This window comes from Dermochelys coriacea, chromosome 5 (assembly GCF_009764565.3).
Source record: "Dermochelys coriacea isolate rDerCor1 chromosome 5, rDerCor1.pri.v4, whole genome shotgun sequence".
NCBI lineage: Eukaryota > Metazoa > Chordata > Testudines > Dermochelyidae > Dermochelys > Dermochelys coriacea.
In genome coordinates this window covers 15,171,120-15,189,566 of record NC_050072.1, presented here as the reverse complement: position 1 = coordinate 15,189,566, position 18,447 = coordinate 15,171,120, and the positions used below count along the sequence as shown (strand labels likewise).

General features: G+C 45.1%; 1 protein-coding gene across 7 annotated transcripts in view; it reads right to left on the bottom strand.

Annotated features, from left to right (window-relative positions):
* Positions 1-703: 703 nt before the first annotated feature.
* CTIF (cap binding complex dependent translation initiation factor) overlaps positions 704-18,447 on the bottom strand; it is a 351,897-nt gene continuing 334,153 nt past the window's right edge. For 6 of the 7 annotated variants that reach the window (XM_038402138.2, XM_038402139.2, XM_038402141.2 and 3 more), the window contains 2 exons: positions 7,737-7,790; positions 704-1,201 (listed from right to left, as the gene is read on the bottom strand). In XM_038402138.2, coding sequence (XP_038258066.1) covers positions 986-1,201; positions 7,737-7,790 — 270 coding nt within the window. In that variant the 3' untranslated portion in view covers positions 704-985. The other variant, XM_043514560.1, reaches the window with a different exon arrangement.

Genomic DNA, 18,447 nt, shown 5'->3' with positions numbered 1-18,447 from the left:
AACAAACAAACAAACAAACAAACAAACAAACAAACAAACAAAGTAAGTTACAAAAAATAAATGGATTATAGTTTAGTGGATGAGGAATATTGCATCTTTAACAGCAAACAGCTGCAAAATGCCTGGTGTTTCTTAGAGTTACCAACTCAGAGTGTACATTTTTTAATTACCTTGATAGGTTACTGGCAAGAAGACTGTGGCTATGATACTTCTAAAGTGGCTTTTGGATTTTTTTAACTTCTCCTTCCAATTTAACACCCTCGTGCCAACCATTCAAGAGCTCACATTATAACATTATTTTCATGTTTCAAAGTTGATAGCAAATGTCTGTTTAAAAAAACAACAACAAAGAAAAATGGAAACCCAGTGCAAATAAATAAATCATCTTGTGTGAAATCCTAATCTAGAATCAGGTTTTGGGGGGGATTTTGCGGAGGGGGGGGAGAATAAAAAGTTGAAGACAAGAGGAGGGGGAAAAAAATAATGAAAGCTTCGCTTTGACAAAAGCCGTCAATTACCGGCGTCTGGTGTGGAACGTGTCTTTCTTTGTCCTCCCAAGACATCTGCTGTGTGTTGTCTCCTGCCAGTTGGCTGGTGCAAGCCAAGAGAATGGCGTGGAAACAATGCTAGACTGCACTTCCACTTGCTTTTCAAATTCTCCGTGTTCTTTCTAAAGCCAAACAATAACACGGCGGGATGTGTGGCTGCATGAGCAATGATTTAATAAAAGAAACCTGAAACAAAAACTCAGCAGGAAAGAGGGGTGGTGCTCAGCAACACAGCTGAAAAGAAACATGCTCCTCTATCCCCCAACCTCATGAACATATTCTTAAGCATGCTGGGGTTTGTCTTCTTAGGTATTTTCTCATAAAGGTTCTCACTTCTCTCTCCAGTAGCCGATCAATTTGTAGCACAGATCCTTCCTGTTTCCTTTTAAGGTGCATGTCTTCTTTCTGCTCCCTTCCATCCCCACCTCCCCGCATTCTCAGGCTGTCAGTTTCTGGATTGTCTTGTTGTAGTACTGTGTGATGGTGGGCGTCAGGGGGTTCCAGTTGTTGGCGTGCAGCTCAATGACCTCAAGGAGGAGGGACCGTGTCAGCATGGACTCCGAGGGGCACAGCATCTTGTCACGTGCTATTGCCAGCAGCTCTGTCATCATCTCAGGCAGCTGGTCCTCCAGCAGCCGGCCTGTGCTTTGCAGCTGTCAAGAGAGAAGGATCGAAAGCTGCATGTTAAAGTGCAAGTCAGCACTCCAGCGTTTATTATTGTTTAGTTTTAAAACTATCCTGGTTGCGACTAAGATGTCAGCTTGGGCTTGTCATATGGGGTGGTGGGGGGTCCCAGGGAAATATAAAGCTCAGTTAACCACAGCATTGCTACCAGAATCCCTCACATTGTGGAGACTCTCCTGGAAAACTATCCTGCTGGCACATGTGCTTGTAAATTATTAGAGGAGGAGGAAAGTGCAAAGCTGGATGCAGGCATATGGCTCCTTTGAAAAAGTGATGTCGGCTGCAGAGAAACAACAGCGGAAGAGCCACAGATGGTCTGCTGTTTGCAGTCATGTAACAACTCAAGGGCTTTTGGAAGCTACACTGAACAGCATCCAATTATAAGGAGAAAATATTTACATAATAGGGCTGATTTCCAAAAGTGCAGCCATCCTTTCTGGAGACGAAGTCCTCACCTGCATTTAGCATCTGCAACTGAGATACGAGTGCAAATCATGAGATCTTGTATGCTGAACTACTTGGCTATGGGTGCAAACGTGACATAGGTACGTTGTGATAACTGGGCCTACAAATTTACCCTTCTTATGAGCTCAACTGTAAGAAAGGTTATGAAGTGTCACAATAACCTATGACAATAAATGTTGATGGGAAAAGATGCAAAAGAGATACAAAGACTGAATTAGTCCAGATAAAAAGGCCCTACTGATATAACTCAACATCATGCCTGGCAAACAAGAAAAGTATGTCACCGTCAATTAATGAACCAAAATTGGTGTGTCAGAAATTAGGCCTAATTGGTGGACAAAATAAGGAGGGGGATGGGCTATTCCATTTGAGACTCGCCTTTTTGGGTCATCCAAAAGAGACTTTTGGGAGAAAAAACTGGCTACCACGATGCTGGCTGACTGAAAGATGAGAGAAGAGGAAAGAGCAAGGTTTATTAATATGGCTGCTATCCCCATCGTCTGCTGGGATCCACAGGACCTTTTTCAACCTAACCCTGAAAGATGTCCTGATCAGACTGGGCCAGAAAGAGGGAGACAGATGATGACATTGTTACCTCCATCAGCTTCAGATCCCAACCACCACCTGGAATGTGAAACTTTGTCCCCCACACATAGTGTCCTTTTCCATCCCTACCTTAATCATTCTCTTTTCTCTCTCTCCTTTTTCCTTTTGTCTAATAAGAGCCTGGTTTAGCAGGCCAAGCTTGCATATTTGCAATGCTGCTGTAAGTCTGTGACCAGAAAGGCAGCTAAATGCAATGCCATAAACATCCGATGCTGGTACAAGTTTGCTCAGAGTGGCCGCTAAGACTATGTGCTCTTCTTGTGCTTATCCGGCAGCAGGGCTGCAAGTGAAAGATGAAGTTTCTATCTTTCCTATACTTTTTGCTCCTCTTTTTGTGTGTGTACACCTTGTTTTTTCTTAAAGGAAGCAGGATTGTGCTTTAACAGCAACAATAACAGCTCACAAGAACATAAGAACAGCTATAGTGGGTCAGACAAATAGTCCACCTTGCCCAGTATCCTGTCTTCTGACAGTGGCCAGTGCCAGAAGCTTCAGAGGGAATGAACAAAACAGGGCAATTTCCAGTGATCCATTCTCTGCCACCCAGTCCCAGCTTCTGGCAGTTGGAGCATGAGGTTGCATCTCTGACTATCTTATATCCCTGATGGACCTATCCCCCAGGAACTTATTCTTTTTTGAACCCAGTTATACTTTTGGCCTTCACAACATCCCATGGCAATGAGTTCCACATGTTGACTTAGTTCTGTAAAGAAGTATTTTCCTTTTTTTTGTTTTTTTTAAACCTGCTGTCTATTAATTTTCATTAGGTGAGCCCTAGTTCTTGTGTTCTGGGAAGGGGTAAATAAAATGTCCCTGGAAAAATTGATGATTTACTAGGGATGACTACAAAAGATTAGCACAAGCATGTAGGGACAAAATCAGAAAGACTAAGGCACAAAATGAGTTACACCAACAAGAGACATAAAAGGCAAAAAGAAGAGGTTCTTTAAATACATTAGGAGCAAAAGAAAGATGAAGGAAAGTGTAGGCCCTCTACTTAGCAAGGAAGAGAGCTAATAACTGATGACAAGAAGGCTGAGGTGTTTAATACCAAGTTTGCTTAAGTCTTCACTAAAAAGTCTTCACAAAGTCTTTGCTTAAGTCTTCACTAAAATGGTGACCAGATACTCAACACAATTAATATTAACAACAAGGAGGAAGGAATATATGCTAAAATAGGGAAAGAACAGGTTAAAGTATATTTAGGTAAATTATATGTATTCAAGTCGGCAGGGCCTGATGAAATTCATCCAAGGGCCTTAAGGAACTAGCTGAAGCAATCGCAGAACATTAGCAATTATCTTTGAACACTCATAGAGGATAGGCAAGGTCCCAGAGGACAGGAGAAGGGCAAACATGGTATCTATCTTTTAAAAGGGGAACAAAGAGGATCCAGGGAATTGTAAACCAGTCAGCCTAACTTTGATACCTGGAAAGATACTGAAATAAATTGTTAAACAATCAGTTTATAAGCACCTAGGGGAAATAGGATAAATCATGCCAAACCAACCTAATTGCCTTCTTTGACAGAGTTACTAGTCCTAGTAGATGGGAGGAGGGGGGCAGCAGATGTGATATATCTTGGTTTTAGTAAGGTTTTTGATAGAGTTCCACATGACACTCTCATAAGTAAACTAAGGAAATACGATTTAGATGAAATTAGTATAAAGTGAGTTCCCAACTGGTTGAAAAACTGTACTCAAAGAGGAGTTATCTATGGTTCACTGTCAAATTGGGAAGGCAGGGTACATTTAGTGGGGTCCCAGAGGTGTCAGTCCTGGATCTGATAGTATTCAATATTTTCATTAATGACTTGAATAATGGAGTGGAGAGCATGCTTATAAAATCTGTAGATAATATCAAAATGGAAGGGGTTGCAAGCACTTTGGAGGGTAGGATTAGAACACAAAACTATCTTGACAAATTGGAGAATTGGTCTGAAATCAGTAAGATGAAATTCAATAGAGACAAGTGCAGAGTACTTCACTGAGGAAGGAAAAATCAAACGCACAACTACAAAATGGGGAATAATTGGCTAGGTGGTAGTACTGCTGAAAGGGTCTGGAGGCTATAATTGATCACAAATTGAATATGAGATAACAATGTGATGGGACAAAGGCTAATATCATTCTGGGGTGTATTAACAGAAGTGTTGCACGTAAGGCACAGGAGGTAACTATCACACTCTACTTGGCACTGGTGAGCCTCACCTGGAGCACTGTCCAATTCTGGGCACACTTGGGAAAGATGTGGACCAACTGGAGCGAGTCCAGAGGAGGGCAACAAATATGATAAAACGTTTAAAGAAAAGCTGATCTACATGGAAAGATTAAAAATATTGGTCATGTTTAGTTTTGAGAGAAGACAACTGAGGGGTACCTGGTAACAGTCTTCAAATATGTTAAGGACTGGTATAAAGATCTCTGTGATCAATCATTCTCCATGTGCACTGGAGGTAGGACAAGAAGTAATGGGTATAATCTGCAGCAACAGAGATTTAGGTTTGCTACTCACTTTCTAACTATAAGTTAAGCTCCGGAAGAGGCTTCACCATAACTTCCTGAGGTCCCTTCCAGCCCTACATTTCTATGATTCTCTATTTGTGCACAAATAACTGGTAGTCTACCCTCTTCTCAGTATTACTCACTAGGTTCTGTAGTGAGGCCATGTATTCCTAAGTCTCCCACATTTTTTTTTAAACAAATACACTATTGAACATTCTACTACTGAAAGGGATGCGGAGGGGAGACAAATTTGACAAGAAGCCATGGTGCAGGGGAGAATGGGACTGTCTGCAAAGAGATTGGGACAATGAACTGAAGGGGAAAGGGAGGGAAATGGGATGGGGACAAGAGCTTGACAAGAAGTCCAGAAAAGGAGGCTGGGACTGGGAACCAGTGGAGATTGGGAACACATAGGCTGGATGGCAGGCAGCTGGAGGCTGTCAGGGAAGAGAGACAGATCAGATGAAGAGCCAGAATTCCCAGGACTGGAGGTGAAAGTGACAGGGGGAACAAGCAGAAGAATGTGTGCCCACTACAGCTCAGATCCCTTTCAAGCCTGGAATGGAACTCATGATTCCTGATTCTCACCATTTTGCTGCTGTCAGAAAATATCTGTGAAACCTACCAGCAAAGTGTTTCACCCCTGCTCTAGTGCTGGTCCACACAGAGGATGACGACCTACTATTGCTATCCGTTACTCCATTAGCTCAAGTGGCAGAGGCCTGTGTGGTGGATCTAGGACAGTCTTTTTGTTCTGTGGGCAGCACCTACCACAGTGGGGTCCTGGTCCATGACTAGGGTGCCCAGGTGCTACAGTAAATACAAATAATAAATATGAATAAAGGTTCCAACCATGCTGATGACCCATGTGGGTTTCAATATGATGCCACATGATGGAATTTCAATGTTTTCACTTAGTTTTTTTTTAAACCTAGGAAATTACACACAAAAATTCATTTAAAGAACATTAATATTATGAAGTCAAGCTCTGATACGTTAGGAAATGTCAGAATTAAGGTAGTCTATGCAACCTTATTCAGCCCCCTTGTGTTTCTGCCCTATGATCATGAGACAGTCTTTACTTACATGATCACATACTATTTTTTCCCACAGGGCCCCTGTCTCATTCAATGCACAGGAGGGAGATGCTCTGGGGGTGCATCAGGTTTGGGTTGTGAACGAGGCTGTTATCTGTAGGATCCCTGGATCATTTGTTGCAGAGATTGGAAGGAGTGGATGTGTAGTGAAGAAGGCAGGGGATTACAGACGACAAAAGAGGGTCCCATGCTTAAGGCAGTTGAATGCTGCTCTCGAGAAGTGGATTTTATCTGTGCCTCTGCCACAAAGAATCCCTACATGATTCCGAGCAAGTCACTTAAACTGAACTTTTCACAAGTGGTCACTAATGATGTATTCTCATTTTCTGGGTGCCTGGCTTGAGATGCTGGGGTCTGGCTTCATGAAGTGCTGAGCACTCACAGATGCAACTGAAGTCAATGGGAACTGTGCTTTGAACATATAAAGGGCACAGGCATTTGGGCATATCCTAACTTCTGAATGCTTGACTTTGCAACCTTGATGTTCTTTTTAACATAGGCTTTTTTAAAGTGTAATATAACATATAAAGTCAGTCGGGTAGCATGGCACTGTGTGCATAATGATGGGACTCATATTTAGGATTCTGGGCCCCAGGCTTGGTTGAGACTGAGTGTGCAGTGTATATACCTAAGGTGATGGCTCATTTCTAGGGGCTCATGAGACGCTTCAGACTGAACTGATGACTGCCAATCAAAACACTGCATTGAGGGTGGTGCAGGCCTATCATAAGGGCGGTCAGCCAGGGGGAAAGCAGAAGCAGCGTGGAAGGAGGGAAGAACTATGGGGGAGGGAAAGGGGAAGAAAATCCTCAGCAATTAAAAATAAAACAGGGTAGTTGGAGGAATGTCACTCTTTGAGCAGAAAGTGTCCTGTGCCATGTAGGAGCTTGGAGGAAACTGTTGTAGCCCTATCTTAAGACATTTTAACATCTCAGACGGGGGATCAAGTTCTAGCAAGATTCCACTGTGTGCAGTAGATGGGACCTTAAATGCATTTTGTAACCACATCCAAAGCTTTAGCCTGGTTACCGAGCCCTGGAAAAGTCCTGTTTAGATGAGAGATTGGAATTGCATTGGAAGTGAGATAGGGAACAACTGGGTTATATCTGGGTCCTCTGACCCAATTTGATGTGTGCTTCAAACAGGAACTCAATACTTCACCCTTGTGGTCATTAAGTGGTTAGGACATTAACTTAACATTTCACTTGTATAATGGCCCTTCCAGGAGCTCAGAGCCAGCACACACCATGCCAGGTATTTGCTCAGTACTGACTCATGTTGAATCACCAGTGTTATTTCAGATATTCCCCACCTAATATTGGCCTGCCTTGACTATACATAGCTTGTGATGGGACTACAACACAAAGCAATAAGGCTGCAGGATGTAGTCTGCTATATTCAAATATAATGAAACAGACACACTCGTTATGGGAATACCCTTTTCACAGAAAAGGAGTTGTGGGATTCTTGATGATTAGAGGTGATCAGGAGCTTGGTTTCACACCTTGGCTTGGGTCATACGCAGTACAAGGCTGTGGGACTGAAATTGTGGTCCCTCTTGAGAACTTCCATTTTGATTGCAATGTCCCTCAAATAAAAAACAAGTTAAAAGAATAAATATAGAAAAGAGGGCCTGATTCTCCACTGCTTGCCCTCCTGTCACCATTTACCTCTGCGCAGAACAAGTGCAGAGGGTGGGCGGGGGGGGGGGACTGAAAACACCACCATCCTGATTTTACAACCACTTGGCACAGGTGTGAACAATGACACACGGAGCAAAGCTGTGGGGAATTTGGCTCAGAATATCTGAGGTCCCAACAGCCCATTCATACCTCCATGGAACAGCAAAGGACAGCGTCTTCTTTCACATCCTGAGATTGCAACAACTGCAAGAGAGAGACAGAAAAAGAGGCAGCCGGTTATTAAAGCATGCCTTGTTTCTACTGCCTTATAATCCCTCCCCTACCAGACTGCTCCTTCCGTGTTTTAACCTGTGTTCGCTTTCCCCACAGCCACAGCAGGGAAAAGAATAAAGTGGAGGGGGAAAAGGAAAGATGTCTCTGGTGTGAATGAAGAGACACAAGGCAATAATGCAGCATTTCCACTGTTGAGATGAAGGAAGCAGAGCAGAACGTACACAGTAGATGATAACTTTCAGGGTACATGTTAAGTATGTAGTGAGAGTTTTTATGACGTAGGTTACTGTACACAAGGAAATGCGCTAAGTCCCACCAAGTCATTTCACTAAATATCCATCACATGATAATTTTCAGCCATTAACAGTCTGGACTGCAGTTGAAGCAGTAAGTAGAAGTGAAGGGCTCTCTATGCCCTTTCCAAATTAGAAAGCATAACGACTTTGCATCCTGAAGCTGATGATCTCTTTCATAGCCATTCTTCTGAACAATCCTAGAATTACATTGCAGGAGAGCATCATTTCCTACACACACAGGCGCCAACTTCTCCTGGCACTGGTGAGTGCTTGCGCCCCCCCACCCCTGGCCCTGCCCTGACTCCACCCCTGCCCTGCCCCCATTCCAACTCCTTCCCCAAAGTCCCTGCCCCAACTCTGCCCCCTCCCTGCTCCTACTGGACCCCTTCCCCAAATCCCCACCCAGGCCCTGTCTCTTCCCCACCTCCTCCCCTGAGTGTGCTGCGATCCCGCTCTTCCCCACTCCCTCCCACAGATTGTTACGCGGTAAAACAGCTGTTTCGCGGTGGCAAGCCTGGGAGGAGAAGCAGGGACGCAGTGCGCTCAGGAGAGGAGGAGGAGGTTAGCTGGGAGGTGCGGGGAGCTTGGCTGCCGGTGAGTGCAGAGCACCCACCAATTTTTCCCCGTGGGTGCTCCAGCCCCGGAGCACCCACAGAGTCAGCACCTATGCCTACACACAGGGATTGATTCTACTTCCACCACACTGATTTCACACCTGTAATTCCACTGACTCCCAACTGTGCCTAATTGTGGAACCACTTCCAATTGTGAAGAACTGAACTCACAACTGTGTCTTACACTAAAACTTTCTCCTAAATCATTAGTGCTTACTGAAGATAGTAGGGTGGATTTTCACGGGGCGTGGAACTGTGGGTTGGGAGTGGCCATTAGTGTCTGGCGAATGGAAATAATGGAGGGGGAATATATGTTTTCACCCCCCCCCCCAAGTTTTCTACCCCACTGTTCACACTGAGGCAAGAGAGGAACGGGAGCTGGAGGAAGGGCTGGAGCAGCCGCGGCAGTGCATGGGATCAGTTGGCCGCCAGGGAGCAGGTAGAACTCCCTGGCAGTCCAGTCCCACCTTCCAGCGGGATGGGACAGGGTCCTGGCACTTGGATGGGGGGCAGGAGTGCATCACCATACAGAGTGAAGCCACCGAGGGTGTGGGGGAGCACTGAGGTGTCCCTTAACAGCCTGGCGCGCTCCCCTCTTCTCAGGAGTTCCTCTTGCTCCCCCTCCCTGCTCCCCACACAATGTGATGTCCACAGCCCAAAAATCTAAATGCATCAATGCAGAATCCTCCACAATGCTGGGTTTTGCCAGTGTGGATAATGACATTTCCCACCACCTTCCCCATTCAATATATTTTGTCAGCACCAGTTCCAGACTCTGCTCTGTCTTTTCTACTCTTATCCCAAATGAGAGTTTCTTCGTTGATTTTACAAGCATGAGTAATTTTAAAGAGAAACCAAACTCCTGGATTGGAAGGATTACTTTTCTCGGTAAACACTGATTTCACTGTACACATGTAAACCAATGAAAGAATATTTCCATCAACAAAAATCATGATCTACAGACTGGCAAAGTAAGAGAAATGCTGCTTGAGAATGCAGTTTGATTTAAGGGTATTTACTTTGTATATTTTTACGTGATGTTGACAATTTGTGTTTTTTGAATATCAGCATCTACTGTCATTAAATAATTACTGTGAAACCCCCTATTCTAGGAGTCCACCATGATTTCCTGCAACTGTGAAAATTTAAATCAATAAAAATAAAAAAATGCTTAAACCCCAAAATTTTGCACAAATATGAAAATGTAAATCAATAAAACTTTTAAAAGTTTTAAAATAAAATATTATCCTTCAAAATTATAAAAAAATAAAAATCAAATTCTGTCAAGCCTATTTATGTGTCTTTTGGTCACACATGGTGCAGGGATGAAGACGGCAATTGCCTGTGTACTTTCCTGTTAATTAATTCTGCAATGAGCTAAAGGAACCATCTTTTTCAAGGGCTTCATGCCAGATTCTTCAATTATGTTTAGGATTCAGGGTGTTTTGTTTTGTAGAAGGATGATTGCACTATCCCTCAAAGACAAATCTGAGGGCTTGTTTTGGTATGTTCAACCTCACAAGCTCAAAAATCATCACACTCTCATAAAAATCATGAGGGCTTTTAAAAATATATTTTGGGTTCTTTTTATTTGACTTCTGGTTTTTGAGCCTTCAAGGTGCACCTGGGTCATGTTTCAACCTTTCCTTCACACCCACGAGAGACAGAAACCTATTTATTTATTTATTTTAAAAAGATGAGATTCTCACATAATCATGCGACTCTTGGAGCTGGGGCTTTATGAAAAAACACCAAATAGCATGAAACTTGTGATTAAATTGAAAGAACTGGCAACACCTGTGTCATAATCCTGGGTTTCCTATAGACCGGTCTTGGTTACTTGCTGCCACCAGCAAGCTTTTGATGTAGAAATTTTTCCTCAGGGCACCCCTCCCTCAGTTTCCTTTTTAAAGGGAACCTGGCCCCAGGATTGGGGGGGGGCCCTGATAGGTATGGTAGGCATTCTTCAAAGGCTGCTTCAGAAATCATCATTCACCACAGCTCCGCTCCAAACTGAATTAACGAATTTGTATCTTATTACTTACAATTCAGACCAATGAATAAACTCCGATACTGATCAGCTGGCTGTGCCCTCTGTTCTTTTAAAGCTCCGGAAAATCTTATCTCAGACCTCAATTCAGGCTTCTTTTTCATAAGTCACAGAGCCAGACATTCTTGCAGTGAGGTCTCATCGGGGGGCAGGCCAAACCCCCATCATCTCTGATGGACCAGTCTCTGGAGACATCTTTCCTGGCAAACTCAGATGAAACTGATTCCAGCTAGCCAGTCTCCACACTCCATCCGCCAGCAGGCCTCCTCCCACTCCCAACTTTCACGCAAATATTCTAGGGTGGCCCCTGGCAACCCAGTGGCCTTCACAGGGTACACAGCGAGCCGCAGTGAATCTCAGAGCCTGGGTGGACGCACTTGGGCTTGTGCTGCCTCATTAAAAATAGCTGTGTAGATGCTGCTGCTTGGGCTCTAAGGGAGAGGGGTGGGCTTCAGAGCCCCGTCACAATATTTACACAGCTATTTTTACTGCAGTACCCAAGCCCTGTCGACCTGGGCTGAGACTTGCAGCCATGGACTGTGTAGACACACCCTAGAGTCCTGAGGTTTCAAACCACTATTTCACTTCCACCCACATATTTTACTTCCCACATGTCTGATACCTAAAATAATCTGAATGCAATACATTTCCTAACATTCTCCCACAACTTGTCTACATGCAGAAGTTGCACCAGTTTTATTTAAATCAGATTAAAAAGTGATTTTGTTTAAGCTGTGCAAACTCACATCAGTTTAAGATAGGTTACATTGATTAAGTATGCACAAAGGATACAACTACACTGCAGCTGGAAGGGTAATTTCCAGCTTGGGTAGGTGTACACATGCTAGCTTTGATTGAGCTACTGCACTAAAAATAGTAGCGTAGCTGCAGCAGCACGGACAGAGGTACAGGATAGCTGCCAAGTTCGTACCTAGGGTCTTGGATGTGATTGTACTCTGGTAACTAGACTGGGCTACCAAGACTACATTGCTATTTTTAGCGCGCTAGCCCATGCTGGAAATTACAGCTTCAGCTCAGTGTAGACGTAGCCAAAATTGCCATGGTTTAACTACATTGGTTTAACATCACATCTTTAGTTAAACCAGGTTTAACTTTGTGTTTAGACGCACGCTGAAGCCAACAAACTCACGTCAGCATAAACTCATCATCATATCTTACTTTCCCCCCACGCCTATCTTTTTGCACTTTGCTTGCTTTTAATTATATTCATGTTTGTTTCCAGTGTTTAAGTGCGATTGATGTAAGGTGAAACCACTTATGAAATCAGTCATACTTGTGGGTGTAGACACGGTCTTAATTAGCAAATCGGTTGGAGATGCATGAGCCAGAATGGGATCCAATGTTGGCTCTGTGGTGGCTTCTGTAAGTGAGGTGAGAAAAAGGAGCAAAGATGCTGGGAAAGAAAATGCTATTCTTCTACTGTCACTCTCCTGACCATAACTGCACCTTCAGTGTGCTGGGGTGGTGGTGGGGGGAGGATTACGGCTGGCACCAGTTGTCTGGCATTGCTGCCCTATCACCACTCTGATGATGGGGGCATAGGTGCTGGACCAAGGGGTGCTGCCGCACCTCCTAGCTTGAAGTGGTTCCCATCATATCCAGGGTTTACAATGTGGTTTAATGGCTCTCAGCACCCCCACTGTACAAATTGTTCCAGCGCCCCGGATGTGGGAGAGGACGGAGGTACAGAAGCCCATCTCGCTTCTTCTGCCATGGAACATTCATGCATGAAGAGGCGGTTGCGTTGTGGGGGGCGGGAATCTCCTGTGTTGCCTATGCCGAGCACACCACCCTATCCTAGGAAAGCTGCTTCTCACACAGGCAGTGGAAACGACAGTCTCACTGTAGAACCTATGAAGAGCCGAGAGGCAGCGCTCAGTCTTCCAATCAGCCCCCAACCTCAGCTCCTATTGAGGCCAGCTCTGCCCTTATCAGCCACTCACAGCACTCATTAACTTTCTCTGGGGAGTGGCTTCGCGTAGGTGTGTGAATACACACATGGTGGAGGGATTGGGGCAGGATATGTGAGGGACAGACATACAACCACTTTGTGAGCATATCTAGAGGAGTGATACATTGTGGAGCATGTACAGGAGGAGAGACATGGTGCATGGGGATGTCTGGGGCAACGTGAGGAAACTCTCATTGTGAGGGCACCTGAGGGACAGGGATGTTTCTGGGATGGATGGGAAACAAGGGAAAGAGGAGGGAGAGATGGGTTTACAGCTAGAGAGGGAGGAAGGAAAAGAAAGGAGGAGAAGGAGGAAGCAGCTGCTGAGGGAAGACAGCAAGCATACACTCTGGACCAGGCCATGGGCAAGCTTAGTCCCTGAAAGAAAGATGACCATCAACAAGTTTAGGCTTGAAATTAGACAAAGATTTCTAACTATCAGAGGAGTGAAGATCCAAGGGGAGCATTGGGGGCAAAAAACCTACCTGGCTTCAAGACTGAGCTTGATAAGTTTATGGAGGGGGTGGTATGATGAGACTGCCCACAATGGCATGTAGCCAATCTGTGAATGGTAGCAAATATCCCCAGTGGCTGGCGATGGGACATTAGATGGGGAGGGCTCTGAATTACTACAGAGAATTCTTTCCTGATGTCTGGCTGTTGGGTCTTGCCGAAATGCTCAGGGTCCAACTGACCGCCATATTTGCGGTCAGGAAGGAATTTGGCAGAAACCCTGCCTCACACTGGCAGAGACCCCAGGGTGGGTTTTTTTTGCCTTCCTCTGCAGCAGGGGTCACGGGTCACATATTGTTTGAACTAGTGGCAATGGTGGATTCTCTGTAACCTGAAGTCTTTAAATCATGATCTGAGGACTTCAGAGGTCATGGGTCTATTACAGAAATAGGTGGGCGAGGTTCTGTGGCCTCCAAAATGCAGGAAGTCAAACTAGATGATCATGTTGGTCCCTTCTGGCCTATGTGTCTATTAGCTGGGAGCTCAGGAAGACCAGGGGTTAGGAAGAACATTTTGGGCCCATCTGCACTGGCCTCCCAGCTATCTTCAAAGACCAGATTTATACATGGCTTCTGCTAAACATGTTTACCACAGTGAGGAGGATCAGACAGTTGGTCAGTCTGATGTGGGTCAGACCAAGGTTGGTCTTGTGGCCAAAGCACTGGACTGAGACTCAGCCTAGTGCATGCTTTTAAAATACTCTTTCTGCCCCATCTACCCAGCTGGCTTAACAGTGTGGTAAATCCGTCTAGAGGGAATTGTGTTTAAAGCCAGCTCATAAACATGGCTGTGAGGCTAGTGTGTAAACAGCCATTAGACAGGTGGAAAGGAACAGCGTAGAGTAAAGGTAGTGGTGAACGGGGGCCTTTTCAAACCCTGCTCTATGGAGAGGGGACAGATGGGGCAAGAGAGGGGGCCCTTCCCATCTGCTATCATAACAAGATAATGATAAACATGGAGCATTTAAACAGTGCTGGGGTACTGCTTCCTCTCGTGCTGTGTTTGCAAAAGCAGTTTTCATAGAATCATAGGCTTCGAAGGGATCGCAAGGGTCATCTAGTCTAACCCCCTGCGAAGATGCAGGAGTTTAGTCACATTACGCCCTGTCTGCACTGAGGGCTAGGGACTGTGCTAGACAAAACCATTTATAAAATGGGTGATTTGTGTAGCACAGGCAGGGCTGAATCAATGCCCCCTGTGCTAGCTTAGATGGCTGTGTGTAAGCCTCCCTGCCAACAGAAATAACAGATCTCTAAGCTACTCCTCAAACCTAAGGGGGCTAAACTGGCTGACACACCTCATATTTGCATGCAAGGACTACTGGCTGGTTAGGTCTGTGCAGGTTGGGGCTATAGAACTCAGGGACAGGGATTTTGTTATTTGGCCAGTGATTTTGTAACCCTTTTCAAAGGAATGTTATTCTGATGCTCACTATGATTCTCCCTTTGTCTCCCTGAGTATCCTAGGCATAGGAGAAGAGTCTGTGGGGCTGGCGCCCCTGCTAGACTGCACCCTCTGGGTGGCTCCTGTGCACCAGCAGGCTGGTATGGCTGCCAACAATTGTGTTACCCTTGCTGCCTGCCTCTGCAGCCCTGGGAGATCTCCACTGCATCTACCTTTTGTTCCAAGGCCTCAGCACTGAACTGCATAAGAGCCATATCCTGGATTCCCATGGCATGTGTGACACCCTGTCCCAATAGGGAAATCAAGTCAATGGAAGTCACATGCATGCAGAGTGAACAGTTTGACCCTGAGGTAATGAAGTTTGCACCATTCAGCTGTTGTTGGAATTGCAACTTTGAAGTGTCTGGCTTTTGTGTGATCGAAGTCTCAACCTAATTAATTGCATTAGCAGTTTAATGTATTTTATCCAAATTTATTATTTATGCCTATTATGTAAGCACCCTTCCTACAGTCTAATTATGATCTATATTTTAAAAGGTGTAACTCGCACACTGTAGATGCTATATTTGCAGAACTAGTACCACAACAATCAGTCGTCTTTCCAAAACAGGCACTCATATCTATCAGGACAGCTAAAAAATGTGGAAGAAGGAGCTTAACCGAGTAGAGAAGACAGAGTAACAGGGAGGAGGAGCTAGAGGCAGACAACAGCAGAGGTGAGAGGAGACTTGCACACTTCTCTATCTAACCTGTAATCATCCCCTGGAGGCTTGGACTGTCCTAGAGAAAACTTCCTTTTGCTCCTGAGTCAGTTCCTCATATCAAGTGAAGCCATGGAATGAGAGAAGCGGTGCCTGCTGGAGAGCAGACAAAGAGTCTACTTGATTTCCTAACAGGAGGAGCCGCATGCCAGAGTCTGCCTGACTGGTCAGATAATACCCAAACTTTGTTGCAAAAGGATTCTCACTTTTGCTTCGGGTTTCCGGTGCTAACAGCTTTGTAGATTGGAAGGAGACACCTCAAAAACACGAATTTAGATCTCTGGAAGGGAGAGCTCCTGCTTCCGAATTTCTGTATTCCTGTGACAGATACAGCATATGCCAATATGTTTGGGAAGGCTAGCATGTCTGGATAGTCTCAGGGGGTTACATGTTTTCATGAACAAATTAAAATAAATTTTATAGGCTCTCTTCCTGGAAATAATGTGTATTGCGCAGTGAAAGTGATTTCATGGGAGCTGTAAGGCATTTTTCCTAGAATTCATTAATCTTTGCACTCAAATGGCCCACAATTTCTTTTACAAAGTAGTCCAGGAAAAGATGCTTTACATCGACATTTTTGTGTGCATCAAAGAAACAAAACCAGATATGTGCCTGGCATGTGGAGATGACAAACTGCCACTTGTGCCAGTAGATGCTCCCAGAGCACAAGCAGCCTTGAGTCCGTACCAGTGCTCTTAACATCCACTTTGGGGCAAGACAACTTATTTCTTTCAAAAACTGAAAGCATGTCCACACTAGTGGTGGTACCTTGCATCAAAGGAATCTCAAGCGACTTACAAACTGTATCCCTAGGAGGATAGGGAAGTATTGTTATTTCCATGTTACAGAGGTAAACTGAGGCACAGATCAGTTAAATGTCTTGCTCAGCGTTATCCGAGACACTAGCACCATGAACTGAATCTACGGACCCCAACACACAGTCCCACGTTCTTATCACTAGACCACATTCTGTATGAAGTAGGGATACATGAACATTTAAACGAACAGCTTAATTCCATTCTTTCTGTCAAACAGAGCAGGAACAGTTTTATGTCCAGAGGCGTAAACTACCCTGCCTGCTTATTGACATTAATTCTGAAGGCATAGTGCTAATTACTAGAGCTGCGTAAAATATTTCATGCAAAAGAAAAAAAAATATTTGCCATAAAGTTTCTATTGACACACAATGGGCTTGATGTAAGAACATAGATAGGAAGATACACATTTCATCTCCAGGAAATTGTCATTCAAACTGGGCAGAAAATTTTACACCCATCCGACAACCACGAACATTTCAGCACGTTTCAAAATGATTTATATTGTGGAGGTCAAACTGACTGAAGTCAATGATATTTCTTCTAGTTCCCTGACCAGCTGAGCCTCCTGCTGTGCTCAGCAGCGCTAGCAAAAGCCACTTAGGATGTGTCTACACCTCGTCTGGGACCAAGCCTCCCAGTCCTGGTCAACAGATTGGTGTAAGCGGGACTCAAGTCCCAATGTCAAAATAACATGCACGCAACAATTTCCTGCTAACCAAAGTCTGTGGGGCCCAGGCTGGGAAGCTCCCTCTCAGAATAAGTGCAGCCAAACCCGTGACTCTGTTTCTACAAAGAAGGGGCTGCCCTTTGTGTGCTCACTCCAAGTCTGTCAGGGGAACCCCTCTTTCCTCCCCTCCCTCCCAAACACCAATAGTCTATTATTTTTCCAAGGGTCATTTGCCTAGTGACCACTGCAAGATCTTATAGGGTCTTTTGCCTGTGCCCTGGTTTCTGAGAGCCAGCTGTGCAGCAGTGCATGTGGGAGGATCACGTACTTAACTGAGCCAATGGGAATTGTTACAACTCCAGCTTTTATTGTCACAAGACCAGGGATGTTGGGGGGAGGGATAGCTCAGTCATTTGAGCATTAGCTTGCTAAACCCAGGGTTGTGAGTTCAATCCTTGAGGGGGCCATTTAGGGATTTGGGGCAAAAATTGGGGATTGGTCCTGCTTTGAGCAGGGGTTTGGACTAGATGATCTCCTGAGGTCCCTTCCAACCCTGATATTCTATTCTATGAAAACAGCCAAGTGGGGGCAAATTGCACAGTGCAAACCAGGATGCGGGGGGTGTGGTGTGAATAACCAGAAAACACTCTACCAGCAAATCCAGTTTGAAGACTTCCACAGTCTGTACCAATTTGGGATCAGTTTGGAAATGTTAGTGCTCTGCCTACCAAGGCATCAGAAGGTCAAGGAGCCTGCTCCGTACTCCCACTGAAGCCAATGACAAACTGCCATTAATTTCAAGGGGAACAGGATCAAACCCAATCCCTCAGATGGGATGTTTGATTCGGAGTTAAGGGCATGGCTACACTGGAAACTTCAAAGCACTGCCGTGGGAACGCTCCCACGGCAGCACTTTGAAGTGCGAGTGTGGTTGTGCGCGAGTGCTGGGAGAGAGCTCTCCCAGTGCTCCTGGTAATCCAGGGGATTACCTCGGAGCCTATCTACACTAGCGCTGTGAAGTGTTCAGACTTGCTGCGCTCAGGGGGGTGATTTTTCACATCTCTGAGCCAGCAAGTTAGAGCACTATAGAATGTAAGTGTAGGCAAGCCCTAAGGCTGTGAGCGAAGAGAGATACAGTGGTCTTGGGGCTCAGTGCTTCTGAGACATTACTTTGTTTTAGGCAAAACAAAGAACCACTGGGAATCACTGCCTTTGCGGGACCGTGCTCTTGTGTCATCACAGGAACTGCCCCGATCTCCCCCACTAGCAGCAGCAGGTCCGCAGAGCAATGTGACTCACCACTCAACTCCAATTTTCCTGAGGCTGCAGAACAAATTACGATAGCTTTTTGGAGCAGGCCCCCATGGCCTGCTAAGGGGCTCCCATTAAGTAAGAGAGAGAGAGAGAGAGAGAGAGAGAGAGTGCATGTGTGTGTGCGCGCGCGCCATCCAGACTTCATCCTGCCTGTCTGAAGCCATAATAACCACTAACCATGGGACCAGAGGATGTGATCTCATCCCAAGGGCCCAGGG